General features: G+C 42.1%; 1 protein-coding gene across 2 annotated transcripts in view; it reads right to left on the minus strand.

Annotated features, from left to right (window-relative positions):
* ANKFN1 (ankyrin repeat and fibronectin type III domain containing 1) overlaps positions 1–21,234 on the minus strand; it is a 364,510-nt gene that overhangs the window by 78,761 nt on the left and 264,515 nt on the right. For both annotated transcript variants that reach the window (XM_075903834.2, XM_075903832.2), the window contains 2 exons: positions 16,894–17,088; positions 14,681–14,794 (listed from right to left, as the gene is read on the minus strand). In XM_075903834.2, the coding sequence (XP_075759949.2) occupies positions 14,681–14,794; positions 16,894–17,088 (309 nt within the window). The remainder of the gene's footprint in view (positions 1–14,680; positions 14,795–16,893; positions 17,089–21,234) is intronic.

The raw sequence follows: 21,234 nt of genomic DNA on the forward strand, positions 1-21,234 counted from the left end.
TCAACAAATTACCCTAGTGGACTGTGCATAGCTGGAATGTAGCCAGAATGTCAATTCACTTTGGCTACCCAGTAGCTGGAATTTGGGGACAGGCTGCTCAGCCTGAGAATAGGGCAAACACAAAAGTCACTCAAAACCATCTTCTGCCAAGCTCTGAGCACAGCTTGGTAGGACCAGAGAATTGTGGTGGCCATTTGGGGCTTGATCCTGCATTCACTCAAGTTAATGACTGAACTCCCATATGCTTAGAGAAGAGTCTGTTAAAGAGACTGGGAATTAAGACTTGTGGGTCTTATTTTGAGACTTCTATTCCCAACAGTTTTCTCAAGTTATGTCTAGATTGCAGAGCTTTTCCGGGATACCTTCAAAAGGTACGCATTCGCTTTTTTTGGAACAGTTTCCGAAAAAGCGGATGTGTTCTTTCAGCATCCCTGTATTCCTCTCAGTGAGAGGAATAAGGGATGTTCCGAAATAAGAGTTTTTTTCCAAAATTTGGCCCAGTGTAGACAGGCCAAATTTCAGAAAAGACTCTTTTGGGGAAAAAAATGGAAAACAATACATAAATTGTGGTTTGCAATTTGCATATATTTTTCCAACTTGTCTCCGCAGTGTAGACATAGCCTCAGTGTCTTTCTCATCATGTACTCCAAACTCTACTCCTCCCCTTCTTTTCAATTCAGTTCCCTTTACTCACATAAAGCACGTCTACACTGAAGGGAAGCCTCAAAATTAGTCCGAGGTTGGTTTCCCTAATGTAGACATGCTATCTCAAGTTAGAGCCCCAGGAGGAAGGAGGAATAACTTAGAATAGCCCTGGTGAGGGGCTATTTCAAAATAGCAGCAATGGAGTGTCTACAACACCTTATTTCGAAATAGCTATTTCAGAATAGGCATTATTCTTTGTAGAATGAGGTTTACAGAAGTCGGAATAAGCCATCTGTTATTTTGAAATTATTTCAAAATAACGGAATTGCTGTGTAGAGGCACGCATAGTTATTTTGGAATAACAGCCATTATTCCAAAATAACTTTGCTGTGTAGACACATTCATAATGTGGGGGGGGAAAGCGTGTTCTTAACTTGCATTACCTAACTTGGGTTCAATTAGCAGTCTTGACATGGCAACTTAAGTTTTGTTTCCGGTTAGCAGCTCAAGAGAAATTCTGTAGGATTGCCTGGGGTTGAACTTGAGCTGTAAAATATGTTAGTAGCTGAGTTGTCGCTTCTTCACTGCTATTTTAATGCACATTAGTTAATCTAAGTTAAGACTATGCTTTTCTTCCCTTGGTGTGGTCATCCTGTATGGGCCTTAATTCACTACTGATTGCCCTGCACTTTATGTGGATATTCACACCAGTGTAAAGGGAGTGAAAAACACTACCAGATTAGAATTTGCAGCGCTCAATGTTCATGTTGTACTGAGATGCAGGGCAGCGGAGAATCAGACCCTCAGAGCCAATTTGGATGATGGAGCATGTCGAGCTTGAGCTATGGTGAATTAGGACAAAAAACAATGAGTAGTCCTGTGGCACCTTAGGCATGTCTCCACTACAGAGTTATTTCGAAATAACTCCCCTTATTTCTATTTCAAAATAAGGTCAGTGTGGATGCTCAGGTGCTGTTATTTCAAAATAACTACTCCCCAGAGTAATTCAAAGTAATTAAACTAATTATCAAAGTAATTATCAAAGTAATTAATCCTCAGTGCTCCCTGGGGCTCTAAGTTGAGCTAGTGCTACTTCAAAATAGTAATTTCAGGAGTTATTATTTTGAAATAACTTTGTAATGTAGGGATGCAAGTGACTAGTCGACTATCTGATAAGCAAAAGCAGCAAGGCTGCTATCAGAGGCAGCGAGGTGGGGAAGCAGGAGCCAGTGCTGGGGGGGCGTTGGCTTAAAAGCCGGTTCCCCTCAGCACCATCTCAATAGAGGCAGGGGAATAGCAGGACCAGGCACGAGTCGGGAATCAGCTGATTCCTGGCTTGCGACCAGTCTCAGACGCTGTGCCTCTGCTTCTTAAATGTAATGAGAAGCGCTGTGAGGGGGACCCGGCGCAAGCTGGGACAGCTGATGCCTGGCTCGCACTGGTTCCCCCCCATTGTGCTTTAGCCTTTTAAATATATTAAGAACTGGTAGGCTCTTAATACATTTACAAGGCTGGTGCACAGCACTGGGACCCAGTGCAAGCTGGGAATTGGCTATCCCGGTCTAGACGCTGATCTAGCGGGAAATAAAGATCCCTTATCCCGGGATCTTTTGGAAAAGGCTTTATTTTCTGCAAGATCAGCGTCTAGACTGGCGCTTTTTTCCGACAAAGCTCCGTGCGGAAAAAAAGTGGCAGCCATTTTTATGCTAATGAAGTGGGGGAGATTTAAATCCCCGCTTCATTAGCAATTGCGATACGTCTAATTTACATCCCTTTTTACGAAAAAGGGATATAGTCTAGACGTAGCCTATATGTAGTATCATGAGCTTTTGTGAGCAAAACCCACTTCCTCAGATGAGCTTGGGTTTTGCCCACAAAAGTTCATGATACTATATATATAGTTTTGTTAATCTCTAAGGTGCCCCAGAATTCCTCGTGGCTCTCTCTCTGAGATGGTTTAGATTGTTAGTACACCATTTTTTTCAACGAAGGATGCACAGACGTGGGGCATGCGCTTTGTTGTTTAAAAATGTACCTGCAGAAGTGGCAAGATTGCACTAAATATTGCTTTTGAGTTGGTCCTACATAAACAATGGCCATTGACCAAGGTTTTTTTTTTTTTTTTTTTTTTTTTTAATGTTGGCTATGTTGAAAACATAAAATAAAATACGAGATGGCATCATTTTAAAAGTTGGCAGAATTAAAGCTCTATACAAACTCATGGAATTTGAAGAAAGAACAAAAGGCTGCCTCCTCTCAGCATTTTAAAAGTGTGATGAGTCTGGTTTGAACCCACAAAATCAGAGGCATAAATCTCTACAGATGAAGAGGGTCCTTTATAAGAGCCCAAGAACAAGAACTGGTTTTATGGCCTGCAGTGGCTCAGCTGTAGGATACCTTAGTGCTGCTGGGTGAATTGAGGATGGAGCATGCTCCAGTCCTGTTCTCAACACCCAAAAGGCCTGCTTTGTCTTGAACACTGAATGTCTTTGCTGTTGTGGGTTTCTATCTGACACTTAATGTTATGTCAGAGCAAGGGGGTTTTTTGTATCTAATATATGGGTGACTATGTGTTTTTAATGAAGGTGCCCTGTATTCCGGAGCTTGCGAATGCATGGTGTGTAGCTGCGGTTGCCAAGATAAGTAGTAATTTTTAAATAAACATCAGTATAAACAGTTACATAAAACTCATGTAAATTGCTGGCACATAATTTTAGACTGGCTTAAGTTATGTAACCTACTTTTAGCCAAGTTTTTTTTAAATACCCAATTCATGCACTTTATATTTTAGAACAAGGTATAGGCTTTCTTGTCACCTGTTTCTTTCCTACCACGCCCTTTCGTGGGGGGTGATGCACAGAATGAAGGACAGCTCACCAGAGGGATAGACGAACAAGAAATACAGAGAAGGCTACGAAGCATCTTTGCCACCCCAGTCATTGATTTATTCAGAAAAAGGGCAGCTTTTCCTGTACCAACAGAAAGCACAAGCCACGGTAGCACTGGTCACTTCTCTTGGCATTTGTTCTCTCACTCGCACTTAAACGACTCACCAAGTTGCTCTGTGGTTTAATTAGATGCAAAGGTTTGATTTATGTTGGGAAGTTCGACCAAAGTGTTTCAGCCTTGGGGGACTGAAATATGGCATGCCACAGAGAGAATAGAGGCTTCTGGCAGAGGCTTCTGCAAAGAGAGATATACCCAGATGATCTAGGCAAGTAATCCACGCCCCATGTTGCAGAGAAAGGAGAAACACCTCCCCTCCCCCCCCACACACATACACAAGGTCCCTGCCAATCTGACTGGGGTGGGGGTGGGGATTCCTTCCTGACCCCAAATCTGGTGATCAGATTAATCTTGAGCATGTTCAGATTCATCAGCCAGGCATCCTTCATGCCATCTCACAGCTCTGGTCTACTCTAGCCGGTGTCCTTTCTCCAACTGTGGCCAATCTTTGATGCTTCACTTTCTTCAGATCTTTTCTCATTCAAAGCATGGCATGCCTTCCCCTCCCCCCCAAGCCTCATCCACACAATTTACACTTTCCCCAGTAGACCCTTGGTATCTTCATCCAAATTCTCTACAGAGCAAGGGAGGGGGGGAAGAGATAGGGGCAACCGATCACATGTGATTCTAGCCAAAAGGCAACATGTCTTCTTCAAAGCATAACAGCATCAGGCCCCAATCTTACAAGCCCCTGTTCACAGAGAATAGTTTTGACTCATGCAAGCAGCAGCACCAAAGCCAATGGGAAGGTTCACACCAGGAAGAATTATTCATGTGTGTAAAGCACATATTGTCAGATTATTTCTGAAGCACCCTCCATTCAAAAAGCCAATGAAAAACTAAACAGTCGTAAAGACACAAACACACACCAAAAAAGGGCCCAACAATTCGGGCCCAACAATCAGGTATGAGAATGTTTAACAGCAGCCAAACAAAAGAGAATCCACACGCCCTCCCGTCAAGTGAGACTGTTTGTTGTCAGCATTGTTCTTTTAGTGCTGCAGTGTTAGACACATGAAATGAAAATAAGTCTCGTTTGTACAGAGCATTAATTACTTACATGTAGGGTTTTGTTTTTTCTAAGCTAATCCCCACATTCTTTTAAAAATGCCATTAGATAGTGGTTCGGGAATCAAAGAAATTCTCCGCCCAGCAGGGGGGCTGCCTAAGCTGTGAAATTTCACTTTCACCAACAAAAGTGCCAATCTTGAGGTGAAGAAAGAGGATCAGGAGCATGAAAGACAGAAGCAGAAGCTCTCAGTGAATATAAAGCAAACACAACCCTCGCTGCTGACTGTACTTGCATTACTGTGAGCATGGGACTTTTCTTCATACAGGAAACAGGAACCAGGCATGGGGATAGAGAGGAACACACATTTAGATTGCAGATGGGGTAGTTCCAGGCTGGCTGGCGGGGGAGGCAAAGGGGCAATTGCTCAGGGGCACAGGGGCCTGGCCACTACTACGGTAGTTCTGCCAGCAGTCTGGGGAAAGCATCTCTTGATTCAGATGCTTTCTATATGCCACATGCAGGTCCCAAGGAGGGATTATTGGGTCTTGGAAGTTGCATGGGGCCTATCATGCAACTTTGGACCAAGAGATGCTGCTGCAGATTTCCCTGAGCAGGCAGGTTATGTCTGGGGAAGGGAGGGGGAGGTGTGACTGCTCTGGGATTCCTGCAGGTGGGTTGAGGCTGTGGTTAGGTCGGCCCAGGGATTCTCTGGAGGTAGGGATATTGATTTCTGTCCTAGGGCCCAGAATTTCTGTCAATGGGCCTAGGTAGTCCAATGTAATTGGTCAGTTGGCAGTTTCATGTGAGAGATAAGGCCCAACATTAGTATAGTAAGATTCTGGATTCTGCACAGTGAGGCTAGGTCTTCACTGAAAGGGTAAGTCAGAAAAAGAAAAGCAACTTGCGGTATGCAAATTGTGTATCTTTTTCCGCTTTACTGTCAAAAGAGGGTTTTCCAAAATTTGGTGCATCTACATGGCGCCAAATTTTGGAAAAAAGCACTCTTTTGACACATCCCTTATTCCTCGTAAAACAAGGTTTACAGCGATGATGAAGGAGCACGTCTGCTTTTTTGAAAATTTTTCTGAAAAAACAGATCATAGAATCATAGAATAATAGGACTGGAAGGGACCTCGAGAGGTCATCGAATCCAGCCCCCCGCCCTCAAGGCAGGACCAAGCTCCGTCTACACCATCCCTGACAGATGTCTATCTAACCTATTCTTAAATATCTCCAGAGAGGGAGATTCCACCACCTCCCTTGGCAATTTATTCCAATATTTGACCACCTTGACAGTTAGGAACTTTTTTCCTAATGTCCAATCTAAACCTCCCCTGCTGCACTTTAAGCCCATTACTCCTTGTCCTGTCCTCAGAAACCAAGAGGAACAAATTTTCTCCTTCCTCCTTGTGACACCCTTTTAGATATTTGAAAACCCGCTATCATGTCCCCCCTTAATCTTCTTTTTTCCAAACTAAACAAGCCCAGTTCATGAAGCCTGGCTTCATAGGTCATTCTTCTCTAAACCTTTAATCATTCTTGTCGCTCTTCTCTGTACCCTTTCCAATTTCTCCACATCTTTCTTGAAATGTGGCACCCAGAACTGGACACAATACTCCAGCTGAGGCCTAACTAGTGCAGAGTAGAGCGGCAGAATGACTTCACGAGTTTTGCTTACAACACACCTGTTGATACAACCTAGAATCATATTTGCTTTTTTTTGCAACAGCATCACACTGTTGACTCATATTCAACTTGTGGTCCACTATGACCCCTAGATCCCTGACGGGACACCACCAAGATTGGCTTAAGCCTTAAGGTAAGCCAACTCCAGCTACTTATTCTGCATAGCTGGAGTTGTATATCTTAAGCTGACCGTCCAAGTCTAGGGTAGACCTGGCCTGGGACGAGGGAGTCAGACAAAGGTCTCTTCAGAGAGAAACTACAAAAGGCTGAATCCTAGCATAACTGGAGGGGATACATTTACATATCCCCTGAGATTTCCTGCAAAACCCACTTAACTTAAAAAATTCATTCTTGTCTGGCCCATTGTCTCAAATAGTCCTTTGATGCTCATAACGTTCCCAGGGTTGACATTTTTCCTGTCTCTGCCCATATATGTTACATACAATCCCACAATAACACATAGACTTCTGCTCTTTAATACAATGAACTCCAAACATTAACTTGATTCAATAATGCTGTCCAGAATATTGCAGGAAATTGCTGAATCTGTCATTGGTATCTTTAAACTCCTCCTAAAATGTAAGTGTCTTTTTTTTTATAAAAATCCAAAGCATACTACAAAAGCTGGGAGGACTTGGAAATAGAAAGGTTTGTTTTAATATCTACGCTTTTCTGTGCTTGTTGGGCACAAAAATAGAAATCAAGCTGCACAGTCTTGTTAGCTACCCCAAAGTAACGTGCAAATAAAGTGCCCATGAGACCTAATAAAATGCCATAAATGAACTACTGTAAAAAATTAAATACCAGACCACACCTATTCTGCAGGATAAACTTGAATGTGCTACAAAGAAATGCATTCTGTTTCATTTTTTTAGTGCAGACTGATCTGGGGATAGAAGGGAAAAGAAAGTTTTAAAACGGACAGAAATACTTAGAAAGGTTGACAAGCATGGTTTAAAGACCAGTTTGGAGATGTGGTACCATCAAGCTGTGGTTAGCCTCAAAATGTGATGTAGGATTTGCTGCTGCACTTGATAGAAGAGTCATTAGAAATTAATGTTACAGCATCACATTTCTTGGTAAGGGCTCAGTCCCGTGGGTATGTCTACACTGAAGCTGGGAGTAAGCGCTTGATCTAGGAACACTGAGGCTCAGATGAGGGCACTAGAAATAGCAGCATGAACGCTGCATCTTGGGCAGCAACTCAGTTTCTTAAGCCCCATGGAGTCCTCTGGGCTGGTGCTCAGGGTGTAAATCTCCACCAGAGACGCACTGTCCACATTGCTGTTTTTAGCACAGGAACTCATGCCCTGCTTGTGAGAGGCCAGCCTTAGCTCCCATTGAACTCAAAAGTAGCCCAAGTATATGGGTTTGCTTTATTGAATCCTGAGTGACGTTGCATGTGAATGGTCGTCATGTGAGAGAGACGTGGAAAAAAGCTGTGTGCTGTATGACAATAAAAGTGCACACCAGTGTTCTCTGTCAGCTTTGTGCTTGGGCACTCACCCTGAAGAGACACAAATGCCAGCCAGCAGCATGTGTTTCTACTGGTGGTGCACATCCGCACATGAAGGTGCACATATAACAACATTTATTCTGCGCATCAATGGAAAAACGTAGAGGGAACATTGGTGCTCAGATGCAAATTCTACAGATAGCCTTACAAAAACTGTTTACCTATGTCTGCTGGATCACTTGCAAATACATGCATATATGTATAAAAAGAGAAAGAGTGAGAAGGAGGTTATGCATGCGTGTAAACCCACAGAAGTCAATAAGCGTCTGGATTACTCACAGGAATAAATTACAATGAATCAGGCAAACTCCCTAAATTATTTTTACAATTGTAAAATGATTTTTCAAGGAAAGATGCTCAGGGGAAGACTCCTAGGGTATGTTTATACTGCACATTAATCCCAAGATCTGACTCAAGTTTGAGCCCAATCCACTCTTCCACACACAAATCAGTCTGATGGGATCAGCCAGCAGTCAGGACCAGTGCTCCCCATAAGCTGTGTGCTTGTGCGGCCACTCAGGAGAGATTCAAACGGTGCCCAGCTGATTTGCAGAGTGCTCACAGCTAGGTGTTTTATTTCTACTGGTGGTGCACATTCACACATGCCTCAGTGCACATAAAATTTATTCCACACATGGATGGAAAAGATTAGAAGGAATATTGCTCAGGACCCAGGTCCTAGGATATAGCTATGGGGATGACTCAGAGCCCAAGTTCCAGTGTGACTCAATCCAACTCTGTAGTTTTGCAGTGTGGGTGCAGCTCAAGCCACAAAGCCAAGACAGGACGTCTAGATAATATATATAGGGGAGCCAACAGGCAAGCAGGGCTATTGGGCAAGGTATGTGAGGAGGCAGCTCTGCACTCTCAGAAAGGTTATAGCCTTGTGTTGAAGGGCCAGGGGCAGCCAGCTCTCAGTGCTGCCTGGAACATGCCATGCCCCTCCCCGACCATAGTGCTGCCCAGAGAGGGTGCACGGTGCTCCAGCGGTGATTTAAAGGGCCTGGAGCTCTGGGCAGCACTGTTGCTGCAGTAATTGCCGGGCCCTTTAGAATCTCTGGACCCCCAGACAACTGCCCACTTTTGCCCCCCTGTCGGGGAGCCTGCGTTTATAAAATACAGTGTGAACTCACAGGTGTGGGCTTGAAAGCATCAACTTCAGAAGCTCGAGTCCCACAGGCCGAGGTTTACAATGCAGTTACCTCTGCTGAGACTTCCAACGAAGGTGCCCAATTGCGCCAATTGTTCTGGTAACACTGACACCCGTTTCTCCAGGAGCAGGGCGGAGCCCTCTTAATTCACTTTACATAGGACACCGAAGCAGCCATCAGATGGTAACAAGTTTTGGCCACTTCATTTCTGACCTGGGCTGAACCAGTGACTTAGAGGTAATTAAAGAAAATTATACTAATGCAAAAATGTTTGAGGTGAACCACAAATTGCCCTGGAGGAAAGGAGGCATGGAATATTTTTTTGGTCAAAACTTGAGCAAGCAATAGCTGCTTTCTCTCTGCTCCACCTCATCTAACATGATTGCTTGACTTTTTCTTTAAGGCTACAAAATTGACATTAAAGAAAAACATATTTTCCAAAATCTTAGGAGGTTGCGTGTGTGTGTGGTGGAGGTGGGGGGAGGGGGGTATTGACAAACAGAAATGTGTAAAATAACCAACAATGAATAAAAAGAAAATAGTAACAGGGGGATCAGGTGGTCTAGAGAAATCACCGTCTCTCCAACTCTAGGTCAGAGTATGAAGCTACTTCAAATCCCACCAAGAGAAGCTTGCAAGACCTTGTTAAAGGGAAATACTGCTACAGGGAAAATAGTACAAGGTGGTTTGGCATCTCTCTGTTTCCTACTAGAGCTTCAGACTAGAACTCTTCAGGTCCATTAGCTAAATAATTAAACTCAAACACATGAGCTGCTTCACCTTTTCCACCAAAAGACAATGTTTTTGTCTAACGTGGATTTGTTTAAAAATTAAGACTTAGGAAACTCAGGCTATGTCTAGACTGCATCCCTCTGTCAGCAGAGGAATGCAGATTAGGCAGGTCAACATTGCAAATGAGGTATGGAGTTAAATATCCCGCACCTAATTTGCATAAAAATGGCCTCCGCGTTTTGTAGACTCAGCACTTTGTCGGCAAAAAGCAGCAGTCTAGAGGGGGATCTATCTAGAAAGCCTTTTTGACAGACCCCTTATGCCTCCTGCAAGGAGGTTTACAGGATCTGTTGAAAAAGGCTTTCTTTCTCGACAGATCCCCCTCTAGACTGTCACTTTTTCCCGACAGAGTGCTGAGTTGGCAAAACGTGGTGGGAATTTTTATGCAAATTAGGCACGGGATATTTAAATCCCTGCTTCATTTGCAATGTCGACCTGGCGACAGAGGGATGCAGTCTTGACATACACTCAGAGGTATAAATGGAGACGCTCTATAGGTCATTGTCATTTTTCATTGGAGGTTCTTTCAGTGGCTATCTTCACATATTACACATGTTGTCCTTTTGATGTCTGGGTATTTTCAAGCACATCTTCAGGAAATATCACGAGTTTCAACTGAAGAAGTGAGCTGTGCCCACGGAATCTCATGATACCATCGACATTTTTGGTTACTTTCTAAGAGTATGTCTACACAACAGTGTTATTTCAGAATAACTAATGTTATTCCAAAATAACATAGTCCGTGTCTACACTAGAAGCAGTTATTTCAATATAATGTCAAAATAATGTCGAACTGAAGGACTTCTTATTCTGACTACTGTAACCCTCATTGTAGGAGGAGTAAAGGAAGTCGGAGGAAGATTGCTCTTTCTCAGACTTCCTGCTGCATAGACAGCGCCAAAAACCGAAATAAGTTATTTCCACTTAAGCTACACAATTGACGTAGCTCAAGTTGCATAGTTTATTTCAGCTTTAGTCCTGCTGTGTAGATGTGCCCTAAGGGTATGTCTACACAGCAGGAAGTTGAAGGAAGAACACTCTTCCTTCGACTTCCCTTACTCCTTGTGAAATGAGGGTCACCATGAGTCGGAGGAAGAAGTCCTCCAGCTCGACATTATTTTGAAATAATGGCTTGTAGTGTAGACATGCACTACGTTATTTCAGAATAACATTAGTTATTCCGAAATAATGCTGCGGTGTAGACATACCTTAAGGTGCTGCAGAACTATTCATTGGTTTTTAAGTTTTTTCAGTTCCAGACTAACAAAACTACCCCTCTGAGACTTTTATACAGGAGGTATGAAAAATAAGAGATTATGTAGGTCAAGGCTTCTCAACACGTGGCCCGCCTTCGGCCTGTTTGTTTGCAGCCCGTGGTGCAGTTTGGATTTACACGGGGCTCAATATGAGGCCCGCGAGTGGGGGGCCAAAACAAAAAAGGAGTCAATATAATGGTCTTCTGTTGATATGCATTTTAGTAGTTAAATTCCTGGACTGTCATTGTTCATTAAAAGTGCTGTCATATGGGTGGAAATCGGGTAAATATTGCATTTTATTAATATCAGCAGAACTGACTTAAATGGGGCCTGCGTGTTATGCAGTCTTGCCTTAATCTTCGTATTCACGCCCGTCAGTGTGAACTAAGCTATTTGCATATATTAAGCCCAAGTGTTTGCAGGGTCAGGTGTGAAGCTTGTCCTCAAGGCACGATTAGTCAATCAGAGATTTTTCCTGATGGGTTAATGTAATCTTTAAGATCCTTTCACTGGGGTGCAGTCTTTCTGGAACAGGTATGAATATTTCTCTGTAGCTTGCAGATGACTGTTACAATTATTATTACTGTTATTATTGATTTATGCCAGGCGTGTCTCAAGCCTTAAAACATTTTTGTTGAATTACTATATACATAGGAATCACTTCACTTCAGACACTGAAGTAAGACAGCCTTCTCTGGAGAGAAACTCAAGGAGCCTTTAGGATGCTGGCAGTAACATCAAACAGCAGTCCAGGACAGGAAGTAAAGAATACCCCAGCACCTTGAAGAATGGTTTGGCAAAATGCAGAAACAAAACTGGAATCTAGCTGAGATCCCCTGTGTTAATGCCCTATCTACCTTGTGTGCTCACATTAAGTCTCTTGAAGGAAGTAACTTGGTTTTATGGGTTAAGGAGTGAGTGCAAAATGTTATTATCTTTTATTATTGAGAAGTCATGTAATTAACAAGGAAAACCTTATACACAGGAGTCAGATAATGTTCTGATACATGTTTCTGAATCACTGTGAACAAATAGGCACATGGGAAAAAATTATTCCACAGTGCAGGTTCAAGTCACCTATCAAACATTTCAAAAGAGATTACAAGAAAGGGACATTGCCAGCTTGTCAAAATATTAAGTACCTGAAGCATCTTTAATCTTGATGCTTATTCAAAATAACGCATAAATCCATTGAAAAGGATAGACCTGGGTAGTAAAGAGAAAGTACTACTTTGGCAATGAAAGTCTATCTCTTCCGATTCTTTCTTTCATAAAAATAAAGAGCAATGTGTTATTTATGGCACCAAATCAGGAAAGCACTTAAATATGTGCTTACCTGCTTTGCTGAATTGGAGGTCATGCTTTTGGCTAAAAGACCCTTACTTAATATTATCAAACCATTTTTATGGGAAGAGTATCTCTTCCCTGGTTCTAATAATGAGTGATCTTTGGAAAGGTTCATTTTATCACAAATAATTTTGCTCTGCAGTGCAATAAACAAGTTACACACATTGGGCTTAATTAATCTCCACCACTCACCAGCAAAGACCCACTAGTGCACTTTCTTTGAATCTGACCTTAAATATGCAACTTTCCAGGGATGAAGTGTTTAAAATGGGCATCCTGGTAAAATTCATTGCATAAAACAGTCAGCAGTATGGATTACTCAAGGCACGAAGGCACTGGAGTGTGAAGTAGGCAGATTTAGGAAAGTTATGTCAAGCAGGGTAACATTTTTCTTGCCTTCATACCTGCTGAAAAAAAACAAACCCAGGGGTGGGCAAAAAGCAGCTAATAGGCAGGATATAGTTAGCCATGATTAACCCCTGGGACAGAGGCTATAAAAGAGATTCAAATTAATACAACTACATGCAAGGGAAATATCATACAGCCTTTGGATAATAAATATTTTTTTTAAAATCATGTGTATTTGGGAATTCACTTTATTGCGAAGTTATGATTTGTACACAATTCATTTGTCCCTGCATGTTACATATATCTGAGATTTGTCCTATTCTTATATTTTCAGAAACGCCTAAGTTATGTAGATGCCTAAATCTCATTTTCAAAAGCAACTTAAGCATTCAGTGCCTAGGAGAGTGACACAGTCATTTGAAGGCTCCTAAATCATGTTTGGAAAATGGGACTTAGGCTCCTAAATCACTAAATTCCTTTTGCACAGCTAGCTAGCTGCAATATGGGTGATTTAACTCTCCTCTAAAGCCACCAGGTATAGGACCATATTGAGTGTTGCACACAGCACTGAAAATGAATTGTGAAGTTCATATGAAGCATGGCTACTCAGAGCCTTTGAAAAACAGGAAAAACTTAAAAAACAACAATAGTCTAGTAGCATCTTAAAAACTAACAAAACATGTAAATGGTATCATGAGCTTCCGTGGGCGCAACCCACTTCTTCAGCTACCTCGCTAAAGCTTTTGAAAAACAGGTTACTTATTTAGGCATTAAATATGAATGTAGATATCTAACTTTAAGCTCCCAAGTTTGAAAGTTCTGACCTTAGCTTCTCTCCACTTTATTTTAATCAATTTGCAAACCATTATAAACCTGCCAGAAAGGCGAAGATTGTTGTGTTCATGGTATGATATGATCAAGACTTGGACAGGAGTTTTGGCAGAATGGGTAGAGACAAAAGACTGGAGTTTGGAGATTTCATGAAGAAAGAAACTGCAAGAATTAGACACAGTCTGAATGTGTAGGCCAGGCTTAATTATCTGAGGCTTAATCGTTGACATATAGCTTTTAGATACTCAGATGAAAGGCCCCATGGTATTGCGGAGTATTACCATTACTAGAGTGATGAATGTATATGTACAGAGCTAATCTGGCTGCAACTTGAACAGGCTTCACTTGAAATATCCCGGCAAATAAATTAAAAAAGAAGAAGATGCTTTTCCTTTCTAAATTCCTCAGGATGAAGCTTTAATGGGGTCCACCTGCTCACGCCAATGTCTTTAACAACAGATTTTCTTTGCTTAAGGCTTTTAAATACTCAAGCCCCTCTCCACAACCTAATGCACCGTGTTTAATATTCGTCACAACAATGCAGATGAGCTGCCTCTGGCTCAGAGTGTTTGGCAAAAAAGGGGATTTTCTCTATTAATTCTACTTTAAGGACTGCAACTGGTGCCACCCTTAAGGTGATACTCTTCCAGGAATGATGTGGCGGTACTGGAACAGCTAATTAGTTGGGCTGTGGGAAGCCACAACCAGCAGCTTCAGCTTCCAAAGGCATTCCTTTCAGGGATGGCAGTGTGGCTTTGGCCTGGGCAGCGATCCACTGGGTTGTTAAGGAGCCCACAGGCCCCGGAGGCGACCTGATGTTTTCTAGCTGGCTCATTCCATGCCCTAACCACAATGAGTCAAGCAAACTTCAAGGCATCATGGATAATGGTTTGGGTGAACTGTCTTTTTGTCTTACCATCCCATGAGGGAATCCTATCCAAAAAAATTCGCATGTGTACACAGATAACCAATGAAATATTTCTATCCAAACAAGGCTTTTATAGCAAAATATTTTCTGCAAGTAAATAGCTCCTCATTGAACCCTCCTCATTCTTAAGAGAGGTAAATGAACGATGTCCAAATCCAGTACCTTTATATTTGGTCACTACAGCCGAGTTGACGCTAAGAGGTTCTTGGAAGGTGACAGTGAGTGATGTGCTGCTTGTTACCATGAGACAGACATTGGTTGGCGCCTCAGGGGCTCCTGGGAGAGAAGAAAAAACATCAGGCCCATAGCACAACAAATCCTATTCAAACAACGTTTGTGTGTCTTCAAAGAACCCACTGAAAACCACCCGGCAATTGTGAGCTTTGGTTCGTAAGTGTTTGTGTTCCTTGCCTTTTGAACATTTTAATTAGTGCCCCATCTAACAATATCCTGCAGTCACCATTTGTTTCTATCATGATTTCCTGCTCCTATGAGTTAAAAATATCTTCCTGTATGTATGGAACCCAGTAGAACAAAATAATGTTAATTATGTCAATGAAAAACATCTATAAATGTTTTGGGAGGTGGGTAGGAGGAAAGAAAAGGGACAAAAACAATCTTAATAACACTGCCCTAAAAATACCCTAAAAGGAGCTAATTAAATCTCCAAGATTTCCGTAACAGATTTAAATCTACCAAAAGACAGAAAACATTTTTTACATTATTCTGATTTAGAAATCACCAAAATTATAACAGCTACTTTGTATTTTTCGCCATGGTCGGTCTAAATTATGTTATGGCCTGAAGCCTCTTTAAAGCATATAGAACAGTTCAAAGAGTGAGTCAGTTCAGACATTAAATTAATTACCTATTGTTTGTAGGAAAAATTGGCAATCCCTTTGAGCATGCAAATGATTCTGAGGTCACACTGAGTGTTTAACTTTTTACCTCCGATTCAGGATGAGGGCAGTAAACAAATTCTTGTCATTAACATAACACATGAGGGGCTGATGGACCATAGCCTGAGCTGGCATAAACCCCTGTAGCACCATCAAATTAAAGGAAGCTACCCTGATTGACACCACTGATGATGTGGCCTAGTATATTCACAATTTTGTCACTGCAAGTAATTAACATTACTATGATATTTGCTGCATTCAGTAAATACCATAAATACATTAGAGAAGAGCTCTTGGTGGTCAAGGCCCCTTAGACAAAGTTAATTATTTGCAAACAAGGATTAGAAAGGTGGGTCTAAAGAGGTTAGAGGTAGCAATGGTTGTCACTGAATGTATTACAGCAAAAAGATCTAAATGCTTATATAACTAACACGCTTCAATCTCTAGGTCTACTCCTCTCCAAGGGCCACAGTATGCCTTTCTGCACAGAAGCACATTTATAGTGGCTTAAAAAGTTCTCATCTTTGAAACTGGCTCGTTTTCTTTGTTGACATATTACATTTGATACCAGTAAATAGTGTCAACTGTCCCACAGTTTTCTGAGTGAAAACTTCATTATGTTTTTTTTCACCAGCTGCAGAAGAACTGTAGGATAAAAAGATTTATGCTAAAAAGGTTGAACTGCTCCCCTATTTTACAATCATTTTTAATCTCATTACATGAAATCTGGAATGAGAACATAGAGGGAAGGAGACGGGAGAGGGAACAAGAATGTGGCTTATTGGTCTAAGAATTAGACTTTGTATCATGGATTTCTAGGTCTAATTCTCTGAACTGTTTTGAGCACACAACTCCCTTTCTAAAGGAGATGCATACAGGTCAGTGTCAGCATAACTGGGCCTTTCAATTTCTAGCACTTGGGCTACGTCTACACGATGAGTTTTCTCAGCAAAAGATATGCAAATGAAGGACACAATTGCATGAGTCACAATCTCATTTGCATATTTTCTGCTGATCCGTTTTTGCACTGGGGTTTTTGTGCAAAAACAAGCAGTATGGATGTTTTCTTTTTGAGCAAAAACCCCTTTTTCTGCAAGATCAGTATACCTCCTTTTTTGGGGCATAAGGCTCATGCAGAAAAGGGGGGGTTGCGCAAAAAAGAAAACATCCACACTGCTTGTTTTTGCGCAAAAACCTCAGCACAAGAATGGATCGGCAGAACATATGCAAATGAGATTGCGACTCATGCAAATGAGTCCCTCACTTGCATATTTTTTGCCGAGAAAACTCGTCATCTTAGATGTTGTCCAACTCCCTTTCCACTTAGTTTCTGTGCCCCAGTTTTCCCAGCTACCACCTTCAGTTGCCTGAGGATTGATCTCAGAGGATCTTTGTACAGAGTTGCTTGACAAGTGCAAACGATTCTTATGTAAAGCATCTTCTTTTTATGCTTATAACCACCTTGGTTCTACTTACTGGCATGCTCATAGCCTGCTTTCATGCGCTTGTAAAGCCTGTATCTCCACTCCCATGCTTTTAGCTGCTTCTCTTTGTCTGTGTTGTCCATACTAAGACCTTCACTCATCACTTGGGCAGACAGCTCACTCACCCTCTGCTGGGCTTCCTGGACCAACGCGCTGAGATGCATTGACCTGCTTTCCATATTAACAACTGCCAAGAAAAGAGAAAATGCAAGTGACTGCTTGATGGAGTGATAAAGTGCTGCCCCCACTTACACTAGCACAACTCACTGAAAGCCAAATCCTTTCCATCCTTCCAGGAGCCCTATTGAAGTGAAACGATGCTCAGCTGATCTCAGCTGGCACTGCTCCACTGCAGTCTATGTCAATTTATGCCAGTGGAGGAGCTCTTCTGTTGAAATGAGACTAACCACATGAGTAAGGCGAGGAAGTTTAATCTCACAATGTTTATCATATGTTTGAAAGTGGCTTAAGCAAAACCAAATTACACTACATCTTTTGCTTTCAGAGCAAATGATCATTACAAAAGGTTCACAGCCAAAATTAGAGCGTTTCAGTTTTCACCCAATTTATAATTGGTCATAAAAATGCATTTGCTTAAAAAAAAATCTGTGGTTGATTACGGACAAAGCACAGAAAAATTACACATATCTATGGGTCAAAACAAATAACAGTTGGAAAGCCAGGAAGGATGGCTTTCTCATTAAGGTACTGGAGTTGAACTCAGGAGATTGATATTTAGTTCCATGCTCTGCTACAGACTTCCAGAATGACCTTTGGCAATACATTTAAGCTATGTCTACACTATCAATTTTTGCCGGAAGAAACAGTGCAAATGAAGTGCTGATTAGTATATTGTCGCGCTTCATTTACATAATCTATTCCGAGCTGTTTTTGCCTAGCAGGATAAGGATCTTGTGCAAAAAGGGGGTTTGTGCAAAAAGGAAACGCCCACACTGCTTGTTTTTGCGCAAAAACCCCTTGCGCAAAAAAGGCTCAGAATAGATTATGCAAATGAAGCATGTCAGTATGCTAATCAGCACTTCATTTGCATTGCCTCCTTCAGTAAAAGCCATAGTGTAGACAAAGTTAGTATCCTTGGGCCTGATCTCTCCATCTGTGAAAGAAGGATTATAATAATTCATTTGCCTGCCTTGCCTCATAAACATCTTGGAGCGTGTGTGTGTGGGGGGGGGGGCAGTGTGTAGTACCATTATTATTTACCATTTGTGTGTGGGGACAGTGTCTAGTACCATTATTATTTACCATTTATATAGTAGTAGTGCTGACAGCCCAACCAGGTCTGGGCCCCATTGCATTAAGTGCTGTATAAACATATGGAAAATGATAGCTAAAGAGGTTAAATCTAAAATGGGGCCCAATGTTAGTCAAGGCCTAGAAGCATTACTGTAATGTAAACTACACCATTTTATGCACAGGGAATTTGGGAGGAGCAAACTGTTTTAGACTTGTTCTTTTTCTGAAACATTTAGAGGAGTTTGATCAAATTATTTGCAATTTAGAAAATACTATTTGCAAAGTTGTAAATTAAATTAAACACGGGAGGAAAAGTGGCAAATCAAGGAGGTGAGATCAAAATCCAGGACATAATATAAAGGAGGAGGACTCCTGAAATCACCAAAAATAAACTTGCTGTGGTATGCAGTCACTTGCCACAAGAGCTTTAACATCAGAGCCTTAATTGTCTTGGACCAAAAAAGGGCCCTATTCATCAGAAATTATTTACTGCAACAAGCCACTGCCCTTAGCGATGCTGGGGAAGGTGATGCTTAGGGACTCAGCCAGGCTACTGGTTCCTTTATGCCTTTTAGGGGGTCTGAACCGGCCTTGGCAAAGAGCAAGTCGCAATGACAATTTATGTCTAGGATACGTCTACACTGCAGGCTAATTTTGAAATAAGCTATTCCGGAATAGTTATTCCGAAATAGCTTATTTCAAAATAGCACGTTTACACTGCAGGGAAGCCTCAAAATCAGTCCGAGGCAGACTTCCCGAATGTAGACGTGCTATCTCGATTTAGAGCCCCAGGAGGCACTGGGGAGGAATGATTTAGAATGGCCCTGATGAAGGCCTTATTTCAAAACAGCAATTTCGGAATAGGCATTATTTCTTGTAGAATGAGGTTTACAGATTTCGGAATAAGCCGTCCATTATTTCAAAATTATTTCGAAATAACAGAATGGCTGTGTAGACACTTGCATTTTATCTCGAAATAATGCTAGTTATCTCGAAGTATCGGTGCAGTGTAGATGCACCTATATAGTCAAGGAGGGAACAAGACATCTCTGAGAATGCAAATTACGTGTGACCCGAGGACAGGACTCTGACCTGTTGTAGCATAAAAAGCTCCCCACATAGAAGCAAAAATGACCCCATCGACGTGTTCAGGGATGCCTTCCCTAGCTACTCTGCTACATCAAAAGACTAGCCCAGCTGCTCAGGATTCAGCAGAAATTTTGCACTAGGAAAAACAGCAGAGTGATCTCCTGATGTGGATGCATGTATATGTACCTGCTTTCATTTCAAACCTCAGTATCGTGACTGGAGTTTAGCCAGGAGCCCAAGTACAGCCCGATTTACTAATGTGGAAAGTGCCATCAGATATTTAACAACCACAAAGGAGAGAGAAAAGAATTACTCGACAACTCCGATTAAAAAACTCCTAAAGTTTTTTTGAAGGATGGTCACCTCTAGGGCTCTGCTTTCAGAAGCTGGCTCGCAGCCGCTCTCTTCCAAGTAGGATCAGTCTTCATGTGGACATATCAGAAGGAATAGCCATGCAGCCTGCTGACAGCTTCAGAACTGGCGACCTTCTCTGAGACCAGCAAAGGATGACAGACCTTGGCGCCATGCAAACAGTAAAGGTGTGTCTAGACTACATCCCTCTTTCGGTAGAGGGATATAAATTAGGCACTTGGAAATTGCAAATGAAGCTGGGATTTGAATTTCCCGTGCTTCATTTGCATAATCACATCATGGCGCTCTTTCGAAAACGCGCTATTACGAAAGTAAAACTGCAGTCTAGACAGGATCTTTCAAAAAAGGCTTCCATTTTCAAAAGAACCACGTCTAGACTGCAATTTTACTTTCAAAATAGCGCTTTTTCGAAAGAGCGCATGACGTAATTATGCAAATGAAGCATGGGAAATTCAAATCCCAGCTTCATTTGCAATTTCGAAGTGCCTAATTTACATCCCTCTGTCGAAAGAGGGATGTAGTCTAGACATACCCTAAGTGTGGCGTATATCTGACAGGGATAGCATACCAAAAAGGAAAGTCTATGGGTCATTCTCTCAGCTGATGCAATCGGTCATGGCTCCAACTGGCATGATCTGATCTTATCTCCTTCATTAAGATTCAACTCTACAACTTGCCAAGGCCTGACATTAGTAGAGTGTTTACAGGCAACAACCACTGAACATTTAGTTAGTTTTGCAGGAACAAGCCAACACAGGAATAAGTGATGAACAAAATCAGAGGAGAGAGACATAGCACCAAGTGGACTCTGATGGCAGGGCATGTAAAGAGGTCTGCTTTCCATTGTTATTGTAAACATGCTAGGGACTGCACTATATCCCTCTGCTTGTGTGGTGTGTAAGGGAAGTGCAGGTTTGTGCTGGGCTTCATGTGGAACTGGTGATAAGAGTTGTTGCTCTCTGTTTTGCTTTTGGATTTCCATCCAGAAATCCAAGTCATATCACAGGGAGGTTTATCACTTGTGTGGTATCTAAAGCTATTGCAAGGGGGCCCAGCTAATAGTAGGGTGGATTCCTCTGGATCCCTGAGGCTAGTGTGTATGTGGGGAGTGGAGAAAGAGCAAGAACTATCCTTGTAGAAGGGCTGCTGTCTGCCCCTGGAATTGGGGGGCAGGGCTCCCATCGCTCTGAATGGCAGAAGGTCTGTGAGATTTGGTAGGGGGATTATCCTCCACAACCCACAGCTCCCATCCTCCTACCACCAGAGGTGGCAGTGCGAGGAAAGCCCTGTGAGAAGGGAGGTTTTAATCCTGTGTGTTTCGCTGGGATGGGCGAAGGAGAAAGAGCTCTTTCGGAAAAAGGTGTGTGTGGACGGGGAAGAGGGAGTGCTTTCTCAAGAAGAGAAAAGAGGAAAAAGCACAGGTGCCCTGGTGGCCACTCCATCCATAGTAATCACAGCGTATATCCATTCAGTGTGGACGCTATCTTTCAAAAAAGCAGATCGCTTTTCCGATGCACTTTTGCAGTGTGGACGCTCTCTTTCGGAAGAAGTTTTTTCAGAAGTGCTCTTCCTGAAAAGCTTCCTCCAAAAGAAGCCTGCAGTCTAGACATGGCCTCAC

This window comes from Pelodiscus sinensis, chromosome 20, assembly GCF_052426305.1.
Source record: "Pelodiscus sinensis isolate ZL-2025 chromosome 20, ASM5242630v1, whole genome shotgun sequence".
NCBI classification, from domain to species: domain Eukaryota; kingdom Metazoa; phylum Chordata; order Testudines; family Trionychidae; genus Pelodiscus; species Pelodiscus sinensis.